The 19,894-nt window shown below is 41.5% G+C and overlaps 6 protein-coding genes across 6 annotated transcripts; 3 read left to right on the top strand and 3 right to left on the bottom strand.

Annotated features, from left to right (window-relative positions):
- Positions 1-269: 269 nt before the first annotated feature.
- On the bottom strand, positions 270-3,284 carry EAF01_011386 (uncharacterized protein; the record flags this gene model as incomplete). The annotated part of the gene is made up of 5 exons (XM_038919643.1): positions 270-973; positions 1,025-1,529; positions 1,577-2,869; positions 2,922-3,057; positions 3,112-3,284. The coding sequence occupies 5 exons, from the start codon at positions 3,282-3,284 to the stop codon at positions 270-272; spliced, it is 2,811 nt and encodes a 936-aa protein (XP_038764853.1).
- Positions 3,285-4,491: 1,207 nt separating this feature from the next.
- On the bottom strand, positions 4,492-4,917 carry EAF01_011385 (uncharacterized protein; the record flags this gene model as incomplete). The annotated part of the gene is made up of 1 exon (XM_038919642.1): positions 4,492-4,917. The coding sequence occupies one exon, from the start codon at positions 4,915-4,917 to the stop codon at positions 4,492-4,494; it is 426 nt and encodes a 141-aa protein (XP_038764852.1).
- Positions 4,918-6,122: 1,205 nt separating this feature from the next.
- Positions 6,123-7,386, top strand: EAF01_011384 (uncharacterized protein; the record flags this gene model as incomplete). Its single annotated transcript, XM_038919641.1, has 2 exons — positions 6,123-6,257; positions 6,325-7,386. 2 exons carry the CDS (start codon positions 6,123-6,125, stop codon positions 7,384-7,386), a joined length of 1,197 nt encoding a protein of 398 aa, XP_038764851.1.
- A 1,438-nt stretch (positions 7,387-8,824) lies between these two features.
- On the top strand, positions 8,825-9,721 carry EAF01_011383 (uncharacterized protein; the record flags this gene model as incomplete). Its single annotated transcript, XM_038919640.1, has 1 exon — positions 8,825-9,721. The coding sequence occupies one exon, from the start codon at positions 8,825-8,827 to the stop codon at positions 9,719-9,721; it is 897 nt and encodes a 298-aa protein (XP_038764850.1).
- Positions 9,722-10,740: 1,019 nt separating this feature from the next.
- On the top strand, positions 10,741-14,590 carry EAF01_011382 (uncharacterized protein; the record flags this gene model as incomplete). The annotated part of the gene is made up of 3 exons (XM_038919639.1): positions 10,741-11,733; positions 11,827-12,382; positions 12,432-14,590. The coding sequence occupies 3 exons, from the start codon at positions 10,741-10,743 to the stop codon at positions 14,588-14,590; spliced, it is 3,708 nt and encodes a 1,235-aa protein (XP_038764849.1).
- Positions 14,591-17,487: 2,897 nt separating this feature from the next.
- EAF01_011381 (uncharacterized protein) lies at positions 17,488-18,499 on the bottom strand (the record flags this gene model as incomplete). The annotated part of the gene is made up of 2 exons (XM_038919638.1): positions 17,488-18,112; positions 18,141-18,499. 2 exons carry the CDS (start codon positions 18,497-18,499, stop codon positions 17,488-17,490), a joined length of 984 nt encoding a protein of 327 aa, XP_038764848.1.
- Between the last annotated feature and the right edge of the window lie 1,395 nt (positions 18,500-19,894).

Here is a 19,894-nt window from a genome sequence, read left to right as displayed (position 1 = left end):
TATGCTAGACGATAGATCTGATAATCTAGGATATCGATCGGAAGTTTAGGAACATGTAGAGGCTGAGGATCCCGCTTCTTCGATAAGGCTACTATGTACTGAATGGAGTTACAGAGTAAGTATTGCTGATACTCTGATTACTGGGATATCAGGAACATCAGGTTATTCATAAGATAGAATATTAAGTCATTGCGGAAATTCTATCTTGCCACTCTATCTTGTGACGAGTGCTGCTCAGTCACATACTGTAATGAAAAGCAGAAGTGACATTACAACGCGGAGAATACTGAAACACCAGTAATCCTTGCTGCAATACTCAAACGACTGTCCTTCAAGATATACGATGATCCGCTGGTAGGATCGGTATCATATGCCGCCAGAGCCAACGCTATATCAAAGTAATTGTTCATTTCCACACCACTCCACCGTCTCCCTGTTCCATATTCTCCATCTATAAATCCCAACCAACGATCACAGTCCGCTTCCCCAATTGTCGCTGTAATTCCTGCCGGCGTTTCCTCATGATCTTTTGCCAGACAAATTCCACGCTTTTTCAAAACGTGCTGCCAAACTTGAAGATTCTCTGATCTGCTCCAGAAATCGCTTCCGAGACTTACATTCATACCTCTCACAACTTGCTCCTCAACATCACCTTTTATATCGGTTGTCAGAATAACGATACCATTGAACAATTCTAACTCTCTCAAAAACAGCGCTGACATATTGGAATCACCGTCTGAAGGGCTCTTGCGGTGTGGGAACCGATGTTCCGCATCTGGAATTGCAATTATATAATTCCATTTTGTGGCTCGTTTGAAATGAGTAGCAAGCTCTCGTGCAGCATCCCATGTGATTATACCGAGATCTGAGCTGGTGATGGTGTACAGTGGTCTATTGAAATGAGAGGCGAGTGCTTTCGTGGTGAGAAATTTCCCCGTGCTTTTTGGGCCGTGGAGCAGAATTGCTAAGCTGGCTTTTGTTCTCATTAGTAGGCTTCTTACTTTGATGTATCTCAATAACTTACATGAGCCCCTGCTTATTTTGGGTTGTAATGATCGACTGCTGGGGTGCGTCCCCACCAATGCTTTCAATAGACTTTCGTGTCCTTCAGGTATCACAAGAGCCCTGAAATCCAAAGGATTCTCAACGCCTTCTTGCTTCAGATCACTTATCGTATCCACACTCAGCATCTTCCATCTCTTTTTCTCTAGTATGAAACCTTCAACCGTAGGCGACAATAGCATGAGAAGCTTATCTTCGAGATCGCTGTGAATATCACGAGGATGCAAAAGATGCAAATCATCTTTGTACTTGGCCGCACGATCATTATCAACGACATTGTCCACGATCAAATCCGAGCATCGACAATCTCTCTGGAAGCCTCGGCCATCGAAATATTGATTGTTCGATACTCCATAATGTGTGCAGTTCTCTGCGGTTTCTCTCGAATCGAATTCGATTGCATCGAAAAGACCAATAGCTTTGTTTTCAGTCTCATGCTCGTTGTCTATGATGACTTCACTCTGAACCTGCTTCAATGTTAACTCTGATATTTAATATGAGATGCTTCACATACTTCTTCGCGTTCTTTCTTCAAATTCACGAAAGGACCAATCCCATACCCTGGTGGTCGCCCTGCAAATTTTACATCTTCATCATTTGACGAGTTCGATACTTCCTCCCCGGCAGTGCCCACATAGAATTTGTGATCACCTCGCTTCAGGGATCTTGATTTCTTTCCTCTAGCAACAAGATTTGAGATTTGCTCCTCTCGTTCACTAATTGAGAGTAGTTTGAGTGGCAAAACCGTAACTTTCTCTGTCATGAGATTCCCATCCAGCTCAACTAGTAGTTCTGACACTAACTTCTTTCCAGCATACTCCGATATTCTCAAAGTCTCATGAATAGGACCAACGGTCTTCCAATCGGGCTTTATGTAAAAGCAGTTAATATTGAAAGGCGAGCACACTGTTTTCTTTTCAAATAATTCCGGCTTGGATAAGCGCAGTCGACTACCTGATGTGTGAAAGACTCGATATGCACGAGCCATGGGATAGGTGACAATCAGATCGCCAGGACTAAATAAGTGCCAAAGATCGGTGAAATCAATTTCGGTGACAGAACCGTCTTTGATCTGTTGACGGAGGCCGAACACATGTTTCAGATCGTGGTCCATGAATTCGATCAGGCACTTTAAGTGAGCCACTCTAGTATCGAGGCATGCGAGAGGGGTTTCGTGAGGAGGATAGACAACATCGCAAACCTCGCAACTGGAGGGTGGATCTCTGAATCGGACCTTGCGATCTGATTTCCTTTCTTCATGAACTTGATCGACAACTATGTTTTTGTCCTTCACCGGTTTCTCCGCCAATTTTTCATCTCGAGATTCCATCATTTCCTCCAGTTTGTGCAATCGTGATCTGATCGCTTGCTCATACTCCACAAACACCTTCCAAGGCCCTGTCAGAACTCTACGCCATTCAGTTATCACAAGACCCACACCAGCTCCTATCACTATTCGCAATTCGTCTCTCAAAGCCTCTGAGTTGATCGCCACTCTAATCGCTTTTCCATCTTCCACCGCAACATCCAGCACATGTTTCCCTCGTTGTACCATATACTTTGCTCCTGCCCAATCCTTAAACTCCATTCTATTAATATCCAGCTTCAGCTCCCCTCCTTGCTTACCCACACGAACTTCAATGATACCAGGCGACGAAGCTCGGTTAGAACGAACACGAGATGGGTATGGAGAGCTGGAACGACGGTTCTCAGAATTGCGCTTGGTACGCGCAGCACGAGTGGCAGCCCAAAGAAAATCTTGCTCATCTTCGGGAACCCAACGTTGAATCAAGACGTAATCTGGATCCTATTGCATTTATGAGTAATTTGTCAATTTGATCGAAGTCGGGAGAATATACATCAGGATCGATCACATAATCTATGTTATTTGCTTTCAAAACTTCGATGGACAAATAACGGAGGTGCATTCGAGTCCAAGTTGGACGCATTTCGGGTGTCTCATCTTCAGGATTTATTTGAGCGGTCTTGGAGTCTCTGCTGAACGTCAGAAGGGGAAAACAAAAACTTGGTATGCTAAGATCTGCTTACTTATAGCCGGTAACCTCTTCCTCCTCGTTGTCAATCTCCTTCTTCGCATTGGTTCTCTCCTCGCTATTCACAATATCATGATCTACCTCAACCTCCTCTCTGACACCCTCCAAAGGCGGCGTAATATGTTCAAACCCATCTGATAAATCCATCACTTCTCTCTTATTTTTCATAATATTCCACAATTCCCACTTCTAAACTTTTCTTGTAAATCAAAAAAGCGAAACAATTTCTTCTTATCAAAATAAATGTTCTAGGCACCAGCTGTTCCACCGACACCGCGCATGTCAGCTTTTGGGCTGTGTGACGATCAACGAGCTGTGATTTGCAGGCATTCTAGGGCTGCAAGGAATATGCGGACGCTTTTACTTGGCGTGAAGCTGAAAGTTGATAAATTGGGCTGTGTGTCAGCAGATTGTTTCGGGTAAAAGTAATAATTTTGTTTGAGATAATTCATTTGGAGGAGATATGAAAGGAACCTTAAACATATATCAATACGAAAGCATAAGTAAGTACGAACGGGAGAAATCTTTGCCAGCAGGGGTATCACAAATAGCTACACAATTATTTGTCAATTTAATCAAATTGAATTATCATTAAATGTAGTGAGAAGTTCATGGTCATCAAAAGTTTAAATTAATTATGCATTTCTTAGCTAATCGTTACTAGTACACATACATAACCCTCCGATCTTAACCGTGTTCATATTCGCTTTCCCGCGCTAGCTCCTCGCTAAAGCATCAATACGAGTACCCTTTTACAACCTCCACAATATGGACAAGATAGACGCGAACAGAACTCATGTAATTTCGTCGCTTGAACCCGGAAATCTACTTCTATGAAGTTTGAAGTGGGTGTTTCTCGCTACAACGATGAGGGTGGTTTCGAGCGCAAGTTTACAATATGCCATGTTCGACAGATCTATGATTCTACGCCCTCAACAAGATCCACGATCCCCTCATACCTGTCAAAAGGATTTCCATCATCATAGCATGGGAGCACAGATGACAGTGCAGGGAACCGTAGTTGAGGACTTTTCTCACCTTCCAACAAGCCCACTGTAACCGACACGACCTTCATTTTCCTTCAGTAATCCGCCACAGCACTGTCTGGTAACATTTTCGTTCGCTCGAGATCATCTCTGAGTTCCATGATTGCGTGTTGTGCATACTCGGCATTGTTACTTATCTCTTCCTCTAGGTTTTCTAGTTCATAATATTCTTGCCTCGCTTGGTCCTCGAAATCGAAATCTTGAAAGTCTTTATCCCTTTCAATCATTCTGAGATTTTGAGTCAACTCACTATCCTTCACATGGCCAAGCGGAACTGCTTCAGTGTCGCCAATGACCAAATGAAGTTTCTTAAGTGCTGGGCAGTGTGTTTAGATGATATTGCAGAGCTTCTCGGAAAGAGTCGTTATTTCCTCATCGTCGCAATCATCGCAAAGATCGTAATCCATTCCTGTGACAGCCAGTTTCTCAATGTTGCATAGAGATCCTATCGAGCCGCCAAGTTGATATAATCTAACGAGACTATCAATGCTGGCCATAAAGACATCACTCGAAGGCCGAAGGTACATGTAGGTGAGGGTATCAGGAATTGTCTCCGTCGTGTCAAGAAAATGACGAGTTGGAGGACGGAATAGTTCGATCTTCTTAAACCCAGCGTGACCATGCATAGTTTCATTTGAGGTTTTGCATGTCTCCAAGAGGGATGCAACACCAGGACACTTTGCGAGCACAGATCCGAATTTGATGATATTGGTAAATCCACTACGTATCCTGTGGATCCAGAAGTTGAATTCCATGACTTGTGAAGGTGGCAATGCCTGCTCGAAGATCATGTATTGAATTCGAGGGGAAATTGACTGAATCGAGGGAGATCGTGGGATTGCTTTCCAAAGGATTAGCGAATGAACTCATCTTGGATAGTGGAACCTTTGCTGGAACTTCCCCCATTGTATTGGGATTTTAAATATTCTTATGGATTGGAAAAAGCTACTCTTTGATGATGCGGTTGGTTTGACTTGCTCTTTGGACTCAATAAGGATGCTTAATTATTGAATTATTGATAGCTGCGAATCGAATAATTCGAGTGGCCCGACTTGAGCTGATTGAATGTGGACTTGGTATTTGTAGATTTGATGAAGATGGATGGATGAAGCCAAAAGCAACTCTGGATGAAGGAGGATATGTCGAGTATGTATATGGGTCTATATTTTGAGCCGTACTGTGTGTGTTAATGATTATGTTCAATGAATCGCGACGAACTGATTCACTTTTAACCTCACTATTACGGTAAAATCGTGCTGGCGCCGTATTGTTTGATCGTTGAATTTTCTGTGCGACTGAGGTAGATTCCAGTCACGATCGCACACGAGCATATCGACAGCGGTCAAATGAACTAGGATAAGAAATCTAAAGAGGAAAGAGATCCTTAAGGGATGTCTTTATCCCTTATATGTGAAAGGTCGCTTAATTCAAGCTAGTCTTGAACTGAAATTAGCTTGATGAGTAATCATATAGGTATGTGATTTCCGTCACCTATGCCCAGGTAGGTTTTGAGCAAGTCGTATCAGAAAATCTTGTAATTATTGCCGTGTTGATTATATGTGACTAACCAAACAACAGACCGTACTAAGTAACAGATGGTTTACGGTTGTTAAGTTCATATAAGCAGTTACCTACTCTAACGGTTAACTCCCTGATTTGTATTTCGCGCCAGTGTAGCCGTACTAGTATTTGCATGATAGATCAAGACTTACGGCGTTCACACAATTGACGCAATAGCCTAAAATGTACCCAAGCCGTAAGTTCCCTTGCCCAATTAGTATATAGTCGTCGTCTAGGCACTGCCGAAATGCCTCCAATTAATCTTCCTTCCTTCTAACATAATATAATACCAACACTAATCACATCTCTGGATCAACAACAACTTATTTCGAACTTGAACTTCCTCCAACCAAATTTTCAATCAACTCTATCCACACATAAACTCTTTCGAACGACAATCATGACCCAGAAAATCATGAAAAAATCAATCCTGAAGAAGGCAGCCATGCGAAACGCACTCATGAGAAAGACAGCCATGAAAAACAAGACCATGAAAAAGACAATCACGAAAAAGACAACCATTGACAAGACAATCGTGGCTATGAATAAGATGAAAATCGATACCCCCCACTTCAAGCTGGCTCACACCAAGTCAATCCAAGGCCTTTAAGGCTCTCGAACGCTCAACCGAAGACGACAGCTTCTTTGCATTCGAGTTTCTTCCTCTCGAAGTTCAGATTATGATCTTGAAGTACGTATTCCCTGATCAGCGTCTCATCCGCATGGAATTTAGGACCATATTCAACAATTCGAACATGATCTTGAATTTTCAGATGCTACCTGACATGCATCTCACACCACTGCTCAATACCAACTGGCTATTCAATACAGAGGTTAATAAGGAATTCAAGAAAGTTGAGCTTCGAAAGTACTCTAGAGGTGCAAAGTCAAAGCTGTACAAGGCATTGCATGATGAGAATTACTCCCCTCCCAACTATTTCTGGGATCGTTGTGTTCGCAACATCTTTTGTGGGAGGGGATCCGGATATCGCTCTTTAGATCATGTCTATATCCGACCCGAGACTGACACATTGATCATCGACTATCGTCAGATCTTCATCCTTTACTTCGTTGGTGGGTCTATTGACGTGTCAAATGTCAAGCATATCGCCCTTGCCAATTGCAGACCATTTGTATGGGATTGGCCTTACTATCCTCTCCCAGATGATGATGTTGATCGTTTAATCCACGGTGTAATCAGTGTCGAATGTCCTAATCTCAGAAAAATGACATATATCTTTTCAAGCCAGGACCCCATGACCGAGATACACATCGATACAGAAGAAGTGATTTTCGATGTCAACGACGAATTCTACTATCGAGATTTCGAGTATGAAGATGGATCATTGCACGAAGACCGCCCCTATGCCTTGATGCAAACAAAGGCAGAAGTGGATCATTGCTTCAGAGAATTTCTTAGACAGCCTAACGCTAAGTATAGACTCAAGGACGATGTTATGAATTTCTGGAAGAATCACGTACCGGGTATTGGCATGATTGCGCGGTTCGATGCAGATGCAGATTGGCGCTTACGTATGAAGCGCTGCCCAGAGCCTAGGTATCATTTTGTGGGATTTGATATGTACTTGCCCGCTCATGCTGATGGAACGATTCTGAATCAGTATAAGGGATTGGCGCAAATCTTTGAGGGCGCACCATGGTAGATTGGTCACCGTGGGAGATGAAAGGGCAATCCGCGGGAAGTTCACGGAGGACGCAGCTTTAAAAGCTAGCAGATTGGGGAACGCAGGATCGTTATGAATCAGTCAGGTGGCGCATGGAAGGAAGTTCGCTTGATGGTCATGTTCTAGGATTGACTGACTCCAGTGGGGATTTTGATAACTGTATCAGCACCTGGACAATTTAGGAAACTTAGGGTGGACAACTATGACATTGAGGGCGGGTCTTTTGTGGACGGACAGAAGGACCGGAGGAGACATAGTATACCTCTCATCCTCCCTCTTTCTCTCGCTTATCTATACACAAACAAAAAAAAACAGTTCGTTACTCTAGCTAGTCTCTCCTACCGATACTGACACATATTTATACACCAAATTCTTGTGACTGTATTATTTGTGCAAACTGTGATATACTAAGTTTTGTGAAATGTCCATCCTCACGTTGTTGTGATTTAGCTGTGACTAGCGGACCCGTTTATTGGTATTTAGTTATTGCTTTCAAAAGGGGGTATTCGCGTATCTTATCTAGCTTGATCCCAATGAATTAATAGAACGCTAAATCTAACGTTATTTCACTAGCAACAGCGGTAATCAAATTTGATTCATGTTTCTGGGTTTTCGGCAAAAAGGCTTTTTCCTCGTTTGACAATTCGAGAGATAATGAAAGAGATGGATTTACTATGAAAGTCTGAATAGATGGGAGCCAAAAAGGGTCGATCAAAGCACCCATGAATCTCAATCTCAATTTATATATTTGCTAGAAATGATTGCGTCATCCCACTATGGGGCTATCTAACTCAACTCGAGCGACTGCATCAGATCTCATTAAAGAGAGAAAAAGTAGAATAGAACTCATAGACCACCGTGGTTGAGGCTTGATGAGCGGGGACTCATACAGAAACTCCACTTAGGGAATTGATTTGATTGCTCCAGCTTGAGACTTTGATGTTTTCACCTGTCACTCGCTGTAGGGATTTTCGGGCTTGACTTAAGACCCTCTTAGATTGAACAAAACTATTTGCATTGTGTACAGAGATAAGATGCTATTTCCCTCTCGCGATGATGAATAGTAATGAGGGTAAATTGTGCTTGCAATTTACAAGTACATTGAATTTGTGAGGTAGCGAGGTTGGTATGGGACACAATTAGGTGGGAATTGTAGGTGTGTATTTATTTATTCTGTAGTGTGAAATCTTACATAAGGTTACGCGAGAGAAATCAACCAATGAAGTCGTGCTCTAGCTCAACCATCGCTAAATGCAACCCTGCTCAGCTTAATCTCGCACCTACTCGACCCCTCATGTGTGTCCTCTTTGTCCACAGTGTCCGTTATCATACAATGTAAATCTTCATCATTCATCGTGCACAAAACATACCTGTAGGTCTATTGAACTGAAGGTCAAAACCTTATTACTATACCAAAATGTCTGGCGCAAGGAATCCAGCCACGAATTTCTGTGATTTACCCACGGAAATTCGCCGTGAGATCTGGAAATTTTGTTGTTCAGAAGAGAGGATACTTCACTTCAAAGTCGATGCAAATGTCCGACTGCAGGAATTTGACACTTATTGTCTTGAATACCTGCCTCCACCTAAATTCTTAAGTGTCTGCCAAGAATCACGAGAAGAGACATTAAGGATGTATCAAGAGTCATGGAGTACCAAAGAAGACGAGAAAAATGATAAGGCTATTGGTTATAGCATCTCGGGTCGCTGGTGGAATCCATCTATGGATATCATTTATGTTCCATATTGGCTTCCGATCCACTCTAAAGACAATCCGAATTTGAATCCAGGCGTGAAAGACATGAGTTTCCCTCTTGACAATCCTTTTTTCCAAAGGCGAATGGGTGCGATGCAGCATCTTGCAGTTTCGACAAAAGCTACTGGGATCCGGTGGATTTGGGAAGAATCGATAAGACACCATGAGCCTTTCAGCTGGCTAAAGCTAGCGACGTGGATAGCCGAGTTCCCAAATCTAAAGACATTCACATATGTTGTCGATTATTACACATATCGGTATAAGGAACAGGGACCTCGATGGATTGACCATCCGGATTTCGCGATAGAAGGAAATTGGCGAAGTCACTCGACAAGATGGGATATGACACCGTCGAAGATTATTGCGGAACTCGAAGAGTGTTTCGAGCGCATAAGGTCTGAGAGAGACAATACGAAATGGAAGCCTCCGAGGGTGAGGATTGTGTTAGATGAGGAGGATCAGGAAGAATGTTATTCTCGTGAAGCTCGTCTTCGAAGAAAAAATCCTGGATCGTATGAGCATGGTGCAGCAACGGTGGACATAGCAGTTGGAAGCTAATAAGGACATTGCACAACACGCCTGCCGATGAAGTGGGCTAGAAATGAAAGTCTGGAAGTTTGAGATCAGTGGAAACAATTGGGTTAAAGAGAGTAGGTTGGCGATCACAGAAGGAGACTACATAGAAGGGAGTTGGACGATGTCAGGAGAACAGTATATTACCATTTCCGATAATTGTTGACAATGTGTAATGTGGAATCCTTTGAGAATCTCAGAAGTCATTGGTTTGTGAGTAATTCATTCTCAAATCTGTGATCTTGTAGTTTTTGAATACTATTTGTGAGAATTTAGGGTGCGTTCGGATCGATTTATTTAAATTATTAGACCTTATTAGACCTTATTTATTTAGTAAACAATAATACTAGATAAGGTTCAAATAATAGATTTATTAAATGCTTAAGATTGTAAAATAAATTATTAAAAGTTATTAAGAATTATTTAATAAATAAATGCGTTTACTAAACATTTAAGATTATTAATAATTCCTAATAATTTATATAATGAATATTTTTAAAATAACAAATTCTTTCAAGATCCTCATACATTTATTAAATAATTCAGAATATAGTTTTTTACTATTTTTGAAAGATTATTTATCAAATAGTTTAATAAATCATTAACAAATCCTTATTTTCAATCGCTCTTACTCTTTTTCTTTTACTTTTATTAACTTTTTATATTACTTTTTTATATTAGTCTAGATACCCTTATTGTTTTAACATTATTAAAGATTTCATTAAATAAATCGAAAATCGATCCAAACGCACCCTTAATACTTAACCATTAATAATAAATGATAAATATGCTAGTCTCGAACTAACATCGATGTCGATGTTGTTCAGTCTCATGCGCAGAAGGATTTTGATTGGTGTATGGTGGGGTTGCTAGGGTATTTGGGTACTGTAAACAAAAATCGTAAACAACTCAACTACCATTTTTAATCCAAGAACAACTCCATTTCCACATCTACGACCGGAACATTTTCGACAACTAATAACCACCCCCATAGGATCCCCAAAATGTCTGCTCCTGAGGATTTGATCGATTTCGACATAATTGAGAATCAAAAAGAAAACATTCAATCATTACCACAAGGACGATCCGCAAGGAATCTCGCAAAGATATTCTCTCCATCACCTCTACAACCCCTCTCAACACCTACACCATCCGATACTAGAAATTTGAACGATGCACTTAGAGAAGAATATGAAGAAGAATTAGCCAATATTGGTGAATCAGACGACCCATTAGATATCTACGATCGATATGTCAAATGGACACTCGATGCATACCCCTCCGCACAAGCAACACCCAATTCACAACTTGCCCCTCTTCTCGAGCGCGCGACGAAGACCTTCCTCAACTCTCCACAATATAAAAATGACCCACGATACCTAAAGCTATGGCTTTCATACATAAGATTCTTCTCCGATACACCGCGCGAAACATTTGCATTTCTAGCTCGTCACAATATTGGTGAAGGATTAGCATTATTCTACGAAGAATTTGCAGGATGGTTAGAAGGTGCTGGCAGATGGGTACAAGCGGAGGAAGTTTTTCAGATGGGTATTGATAAGGAGGCTAGACCGGCACCACGTTTGTTACGCAAATTCAACGAGTTCCAGGAAAGATTTGCTGCGAGACCAGATAGCAGTAATGAACCTTCATCCCCCGCATTACCTACAGTTCGACCAGCTCTTGCGGCGAAGATAGACCCATATGCTGCAGTTGCGCCGTCTCCAGAGGATCCTCAAGCACCTAGACCTTCGGCGGGTGTAGGCGGCGGTTCAACAACTACAAAAAGTGGTAAGCAGAAGTTGAAGATTTTCTCAGACGATGAGAAAGGATCTGCGCCGGCAGTCTCTGCATCTCCAGGAGCAGGTTGGGAAAGTATAGGATCATTGGCAGACCGGAAGAAGGAGAATAGGATTGAACCTAAGCCATGGGTTGGAGAAACATTAAAAGCGGGTGGAAAGAAGAGCAGTACCAAGATGGCAATCTTCAAGGACGAGGTAAGTTTTTTCTTCCGTTCTGTTGTCCCTTGTTTTGCATATGTTGATGATCATAGGACTAATTTTTGGCACTTGTGGCGTTATGTATTTCAGTCATTAAAATTACCTCAAATCACAAATCCAGAATTGCAACAAGTGACTATTAATCCCAGAAATGGTAGAAGTGAACGAATTTTGGTTAATCTTGAAGCTGTGTATCCTACTCCAGATGAAATTGGGACGGAATTGAGCTTTGAGGAGTTGCGTGCTGCTCATCGTGGATGGTTGGATAAATCGTGGGAACCGGAATTAAATCTACCATCGGAGCCAATGTTCAGTGAACCAGCTCAAGCTTCTAATATAGGCATTGAAACTATTACACAGCAAATTCCAGAGAAGCTAGTCATTGCTCGGGATTCAGTGTTTTCCAATGAGAATCGGAAGGAGAAATTTGCAATTGCTCGGGATCCCGTACCCACGGATGAAAATCTGCCGGAGAAGCTAGTTATTGCCCGGGATTCTGTATATACTGACGAAAATCATCGACCGGAAAAACTCGTTGTTGCTCGAGATTCAGTATATCTGGATGAGAATGGAGCAAAGAAAGAACATAATAGGGAAACGAAGCATAGGAGAATGAAAGTTAAGGAGGTCAATAAGACGCAAATAAGTGAGTGATTGGGTAGTTTTTGGTAATCTTCAGAGCTAATAGTCTCTAGTCAGCGCCAAACTTTCTTCGCCGACGGGGAAGAAGATGAAAAAGAGGAAGGCATCAAAGGAGCAAACGATGACTCTTCATACTAAAGCAGCCACGGATGAAATTTACGACATCTTTAACCAACCTCTCAAACCAGCGAATGAGGAAGAAGAGGAGGAAGAAGAGGATGAAAGTGATGACGAGGATGAAGATATGACTGATGGTGATTATACAAGTGGCGGAGAAAGCACCATGACAGGTGGACTTCATGGTACTAGTGAAGCTGGTGATGATGACGAAACTAGGGATGTAAAGAGTGAAAGCGAGTGGACCGAATATACAGCGCAGAGGCCAGGTACAGATGTAGACGATGAAGATGGAACCATAGCCTCTACCTTCACTGATGGAGAAGATGAAGAGTTCGAGGCTATCAAGGTTGCCATTCCTCGTGATGTTGAAGAACAAGATGATCTCGTGACTCCAATAGCCGAGGATGGACCATTCAGATCAACGACAAGTTTTGTGCCAATACCTCCGGAAGATTATGATCCACCAACTCATCCATATCGGGACCCTGCTCAAGTTTCTCAAAATCGCCTTCCTTTCATGACTCCAATCGTTGAGAGAACTGAATCTTCCCTTGGATTACCGACAATCAGGGATCAGAAACATTACTTTAATTCTACCACTAGTCCTAGCAGAGGTAGTGGATCAAAGATACAGGTTTTCCAAGATGATGGGGAGGAGGAGGACAGTAGTCCGTTGAGAGAAATCGTTAATGAAGCAAAACCCATCGACAGAATTCCTCAACCACAATTAGGCAAGAAAAAGCCTTTATCACATTCGACAGCATTCGCCAAGGAAATTGCACCCAGAGGTCCTATTGTTCACGACTCTCAATGCAATCCAGTTGATGAAAGTATTCGACAGTTAATATTTGAGAAGTTACAACCTCCTCTCAGCTCCTATGAAGGATTTTCTCAGCACAACGAGACTAGGGGCCAGTCAGCAGAATTAAAGAAATATGCCAAAGCAGCTTCGAGAGCGAAAGGTTCAAGCGACAGAACTAGTATCTCAGCTCTCCCAACCCTGGAATTTCCTGGAACAGATAGACAATACAAATTGAAACGAGAACTTGGTGCCGGCGCATTCGCTCCCGTGTATCTACTCGAAAGTGGAATAGACGATGTTGAGCAAGATGAGAACGAAACTCCGGCAGTCATGGGCAAGGGAGTTTTCGATCACTTCAATCGCAAATCATTAGAAGCGTTAAAGATGGAAGATCCACCGAGTGCATGGGAATTTTACATCATGCGGCAAGCGAAACGAAGATTAGGAGTTTCCCGTCCTGCAGAAAGTATTCTTGATGTGTACGAAATGCATCTTTATAGAGACGAATGTTATTTGATAGAAGAATATAGAGATCAAGGTACTCTTCTGGATATCATCAATATTTCCCGCGCAGATGCCAAATCACCAGGTGGTGTTATGGATGAACTCCTCGTTATGTTCTTCACCATCGAATTGTTCCGCACAATCGAAGCTCTACACTCTAAGGGTATCCTTCACGGTGACCTTAAAGCAGATAATTGTCTCGTTCGATTCGATTCTCTCTCGGACTCTGATAACTGGAGTCCTAAATATAAGAGAGATGGAAGTAACGGCTGGAATAAGAAAGGCATTGCACTCATTGATTTTGGCAGAGGGATTGACATGAAATGTTTTAAACCTGATGTTCAATTCATTGCGGACTGGAAGACTGGTCCTCAGGATTGTGCGGAAATGAGGGAATTAAGACCGTGGACTTATCAAATTGATTATCATGGACTGGCGGGTATTATTCATAGCATGCTTTTTGGGAAATATATCGATACCATTGCCGAAAGACCGGGTGATTCAATTGGTGGAATGGGAGGTGGATTGAGAAAGTGGAAAATCAAAGAGGGTCTTAAGAGATACTGGCAGACGGAAATTTGGGCAGGTGTTTTCGATATCTTGTTGAATCCACACGGATATGTGGACGGAGAGGAAGGAGGGAAATTACCAGTGCTTAGAGGAATGAGGGTTATGAGGGAGGAAATGGAAGAGTGGTTGGAGAGCAATTGTGAGAAAGGTGCGGGATTGCTTAAAGGGGTTAAGAGGTTGGAGGATGGAATTAGGGAGAGAGCTAAGAAGAGGTAGATGTTTAGGTTGGGGGATGCAGTTTCTTAAGTATCGGGGTGTTTATTAGGACGTGATTTGGTAATTAGGAAGTAGGGAGTAGGGAGTAGGATATTGCTCCGGTGGAGTTTGTGGGTATATCCAATCTATCTATCGTGGCTTCAAATCATGGCGTTCCGGTTCATGGGGAGTTATCAATTCCGTTGTAGGACTTGAGACTTCGATGGATGTAGATAGATGGGTGATAGGAATTTTCATGAGAAATTTATGACTTATGATGTTTAATGCTTGATGTTCGAGTATCTAATGTTTGAATATTGAATATTCATTGGACTTTTAATGTTCTTGAAGCGGGAGTTGGAGTTAAAGTTGGAGTTGGAGTTTGAATGCCATATGTATGTATTTCTCTTGTTTGTAAGTGTGTAAAGTATGAATTTAGAAAAGAACAATGATCCTTTTGAACTTGATTTCTTGGTGATAATGGATCTTTTCTGGGGGGAAAGGGTTGTTAGTGAGGGTTGTTAGTGAGGGTTGTGAGTATGGATTGTAAGTGAGGGTTGTAAGTGAGGGGATGACATGATGAGTGTAGGTATGTAAGGTTGTGAGTTTGCAAGCTAGGTAATTTTTACTTATTTTTGATTCTTTTTTTTGTTCTTTTTTTTCACGATTCTGTGGCGTTTTCCTGTTTCTGCTTTGGGTTCTGGGTTCGGTGAGCTGAGTTTGACTCCGATTAGTGGCATTTTCCTTTTTTTGATTCTGGTTCTGCTTTTGGTTTTGAGATTTTAAGAGTTTGAAATGTTAGAAATTTGATGATATTTTTAGGGTTAATATTTGAAGTTTTGATGGCGCTTAGGGTTCCACGATTTCACATTCACAGTACAGTTACATGATAAGTGCTATAGTATTGATGATATTTATCAATGGACTCATATATCTAAGGAGTGTGCAAGCTAAGTATTTGAATCTCGTATTGAGTTTAATCTCTATCACCCTTTGACTTCTTCACTTATGTATTCCCATTTACTTGTACTGTAACTCCTACTCCTACTCTTTCATCTGGACATCCCGAATTTCTCCTTCTACTTTTTAGGATCGGGTGTCTGTTTATGTACAATCTTGTTCTTGGGAATCACTACTTCTGGTTTTTTCTGATCAACACCCCAAGTGACTTTAGATATACCTTGATTATTGACTGGATTAGCCGACTTCTTGGGAGGAGAACAGGAAGATTCTCCTTGTGTCTGTCCGTTACTCGCAGCTGTTGGTGAACAATTAGATTCCCATAACGCGCCCTCGTTTCGTCGATGTTTACGCTGGTTTTTGTTAGCTCTCTTTCTTTGTATTTTCGAAACACGACAAAAGAAAAAAGGAAAAAGAAAATTAAATCATACATTAGACGGTTCATATTTTTTCATGTAAGCTTTATCTTGCTTATATTCTTTCATGGCTCTTTCGTAATATTTTAAGCTATCAAACTGATTCTTGTTAGTTGTTCTTCTTTACATTTCCAAAATACAAGAATGATAAAAGGGCAAGGAAAATTAAAAATAAAATCATACCTCTTCTCGTTTTGGTTTGGTTACGGGGTTATGATTGGCCCGCGAAGTCATTGTCGTTCTGAGATAACGTTTGGTTAAATTATTGTAGAAATCGTATTGCTGCGTTTTGCTAATGATGAAACTATTAATGATGAGAAAGAAAGTACTGTGGATGTAACTTCATGATTTCTATATACACTGTTGGATTGTCTATTCATCTTCTTACTTAGTTATTGCCTTGTGTTTCTTACCATGGAATTTCTAGACGCCTTGTAGGCAACAATCTGCAAGGTTAAGAGTGTTCGTTTCCTGAAATCCTTGACGTCTAGATTGCCAGGCAGTTGGGTCGAGAAAATCTTAGCGCTCGCATAATTATTTGTTCGCTTATTTCATTCGGTTCATTGAGCACCACCATGGGATTTGCTATCAATGTAGTCAAGGTATAACAGATACAAAGGACAAACGAGGGGTCTAAGCTGTTTTCTTGGGGGAAGTGGTCAAAAAAATACTTCTATTTTGAGAATATATCGACCAGGGAAACTCTCCCGGCCCATTGTTGAAATTTTCCGTGACCTCAGAGGAGACCAAACGAAGACCTTGCTGCCTTCGGCTATTGTTTAATGCTGCGTTGTAGTGGTATGAAACGAAATGAAAGTTGGGGGCTGAGAGAATAAAGTTACGAGTCTAGAAAGGAAGGGGGGATGGAAATGGAAAATAAAGCACGGGGAAGACAAGCAAAAATTAGAGCGGGGAGAGAAAAAAAATTCGTTCTTTCGAATAATAATTTCAGAGACAACATGTTAAACAACCGAAGCTCTATGTAACCTTACAGCATCGATGGAGAATAGAGTGAACTCATATATTTTTACAGAATGATCCGGCCATGACTCACCTAACACATGATCACGCGTTATCTGACACAAAAGAAGAAACTAGACGGGCAGACTTTCTGAGTTGTATTTGATAGTAGGTCTACCCACCTTATTTAAAAAAAAAAGACTTCAAACAAGTGCTCTTAACCTAGACTATGTTTTTCCATCCAAAGACGATTGAGCCAAAAAGAGCAATGGGGATATCACAAATAAAATTGTATCAAATTTTCTCACGCAACACGAAAAAGGAAAGCGCTCCGAATGAAATTTCATTTAAAGATCTTTATATAAACCTGCTTTACAACTCTATGCTAATTATTATCATAATTGATAGAAAAGAAGAAATTCATTTAAATGTCAAAAACTCAAGCCAACACAAACCAATCGCCCGAAAGGTTAAAAAAGAAATACAAATCAAAAACACCAATCGGTATGCAAGCAACTCCCTTTACTCTACTCCCGGGTTCCGTCCTCTATAATCAAAATCTAGCTTCTACGAATTCTCCCCTTATGCCTGGAAAGATCTTTTCTTGATAGAAGGATACCTGTAAACAGGCGTATACGTCGAAATCGTAGAAGAGTAACCAGAGGGTGCTGAAACACCCGTGATCCAAGGTCCAGTCTTAGTGGTATAAGTATCAGTGGGAGCAGGAACGCCAATGATAAATCCAATTCCGGAAGGAATGACTATGGAGTTACCACTGTTTTTTGCTTTCTCTAAGAATGCATCAAATTTACCTGCGGGGTTGATACCAAGAACCATGCCAGCTTGGCAATTTGACTTTGGGTTTGCTTGAGCACAGTGGAACCAAATTGGTTTGTTTGTGTTGACGACAAAATCGCGGGTGATATCGGTAGTATTAGTCAGGTTGAATTGGTTGAAGCCGGTATCCAAACCACCGTTGAAATTGCAGGGAGTGTTGAAATTGGATTGGGTAACGATGTGGTTTCTGGCGAGGAATCTGAATCGAATGATATCTCCCACGTTGGCGTTGATTTGGTTTGGAGAGTAATTATTGAGACCTTTATCGCCTACAGTTACATCATGAATTTCGCCATATGTTTTACTGGTTTCAGTGCTGTAAGGCGGGGTAGTCGTTGTTTGGATGGGAAGAGTTGGAGTATGTGTGACGCTGTCGGTTACAGTACAGTATTTGTCACACGAAACCATCAACGATGATGATAGTGATATCAACATTGTTTACGTCGATAACAATGTCATTCTCATAGGTAGCGACGGTATAATGCTTTTCGTTCCCGGTACCGCTTGGGTAGACCCAAACTGTTGACTTGCTTTCTCCATCATAGTTGACTGAGGTTACCGTCCCATCTACTGTGGTAACATATTTTGATGTGATGGTGGGGTAATATGGACCAGAGTTTTCTTCTATCATTGTGACTGTCTGGATGACAGTGGATGAGGGAGCCCCAGAACACACAACTGGTATAGTTTCGGTATGAAGCTGAGCGGTAGTAAAAGCTAGAAGACTACTCACGGTGGAGATGCTTGAGAACTTCATGATGAAATGAGATAAGATGAAATTGTGGAAAGAGACGGAAAAGGGAGAAGATTTAAATTTTGAAGATCGAAACAAGAGAGACGATCTAAAGATTGTGATAAGGAGAAATTGAAAATATGAAAGTAAGTAGGAAATCGGATGAAAGGCAGAATGAGATAGGGAATGAAAATATAACGAAGAACTTTCATCTACTTATGTCAAGTTGTTTCCAGGACGGCAACATTGAGATTATTTTCTTACTATTGTAGGGCTGATACCAGAATACATCACCAGTCTCTCGCATAGAACCGTTCCCGAAGGCTGTGCTCATATCTAGAGTCAGTATCCCCTGTCAAGCCAATGATCATTGGCGATGAAAACCTGTTGATGAATTGTTTGGCCGGTGATGATTGAGAGTCACATCCCGCCGCCTATTATGCCAGAAGATCGTAAACCTTAGATGAAAATCTTAAAATAACATGATTCTCAAAGTTCTGACTACTCAGCCCTAAGATTGGCATTGGGTGGCGTCTGGTGCAAATGCTCTCAGTCAGCACCTAGCGTAAGCATAAACTCTTAGCGGATGGCCTTCTGTTAGACAAACCGTATCATTGGAAAAATGAAAACAATAGAAATGTATCTAACAGGTGAGATTGATCGTATTGAGCGCGGTCGGCCCTCTTATCACGAGATTCGGCATAGGCTATCATGAGATAGGATTCCGGCTAAGTGAAATACCGATGCATTCAAGCTGTAAAGACTGAATTTGAAGAATGTTCTTGTTGAATCAATTGTGTATATTGCATGATTTGCAGTAGTGTAGAGCAACCAAAAATGTTGCCCTTTTTTTTGGTGTCGTCGGACTTGACGATTTTTCAGCACTTTCCGAACGCAAACGAATAGCCGCATGACAGGATTGTATCACTTGTGTTCCTTCGTTAAGTTGTTCGAGCTGGAAAGAGGCCGTGATTAGTGAGAATGGCATGATGGATGCCGATGCACTGCAAGCCGTTTGGCTGTCTCGTACATATCGTGGAAATCTCAGATGATTACGAGTAAACATTTCGTAATTTTGGGCTAAATAGCCGACAGCTCTAGCGAATAGGTCTAGAATTTTAAGATCATGACACCATTCCAATTGATATGAGCCGTTTGAGTGATGACAGCCATGCTGAGTCGTGTGAGAGACTTGATGCTTGACGAGAAGGAACCCGAATGCTCGCTATTCACATAGACTTCGAGGATTGCTGTGTGTGAACAGTGGCGTTCGGAGCTCTGTCGAAAAATATATCATCCCAGATGAAAGCTGTTTGTTCGTCAAGATATTATTCCACTCATTTAAATCACCACGCCGAGCGATTTTGGACTCAATTTTGCAGTGGTTTGGTCCTTCCAGCTCGGAATTCAAGAATGCCT

The sequence above is a fragment of the Botrytis porri genome (assembly GCF_014898465.1).
Source record: "Botrytis porri strain MUCL 3234 chromosome Unknown BPOR_021, whole genome shotgun sequence".
NCBI lineage: Eukaryota > Fungi > Ascomycota > Leotiomycetes > Helotiales > Sclerotiniaceae > Botrytis > Botrytis porri.
Note: the sequence above shows the minus strand (reverse complement) of the source record. Positions and strands in the feature narration are given on the sequence as shown.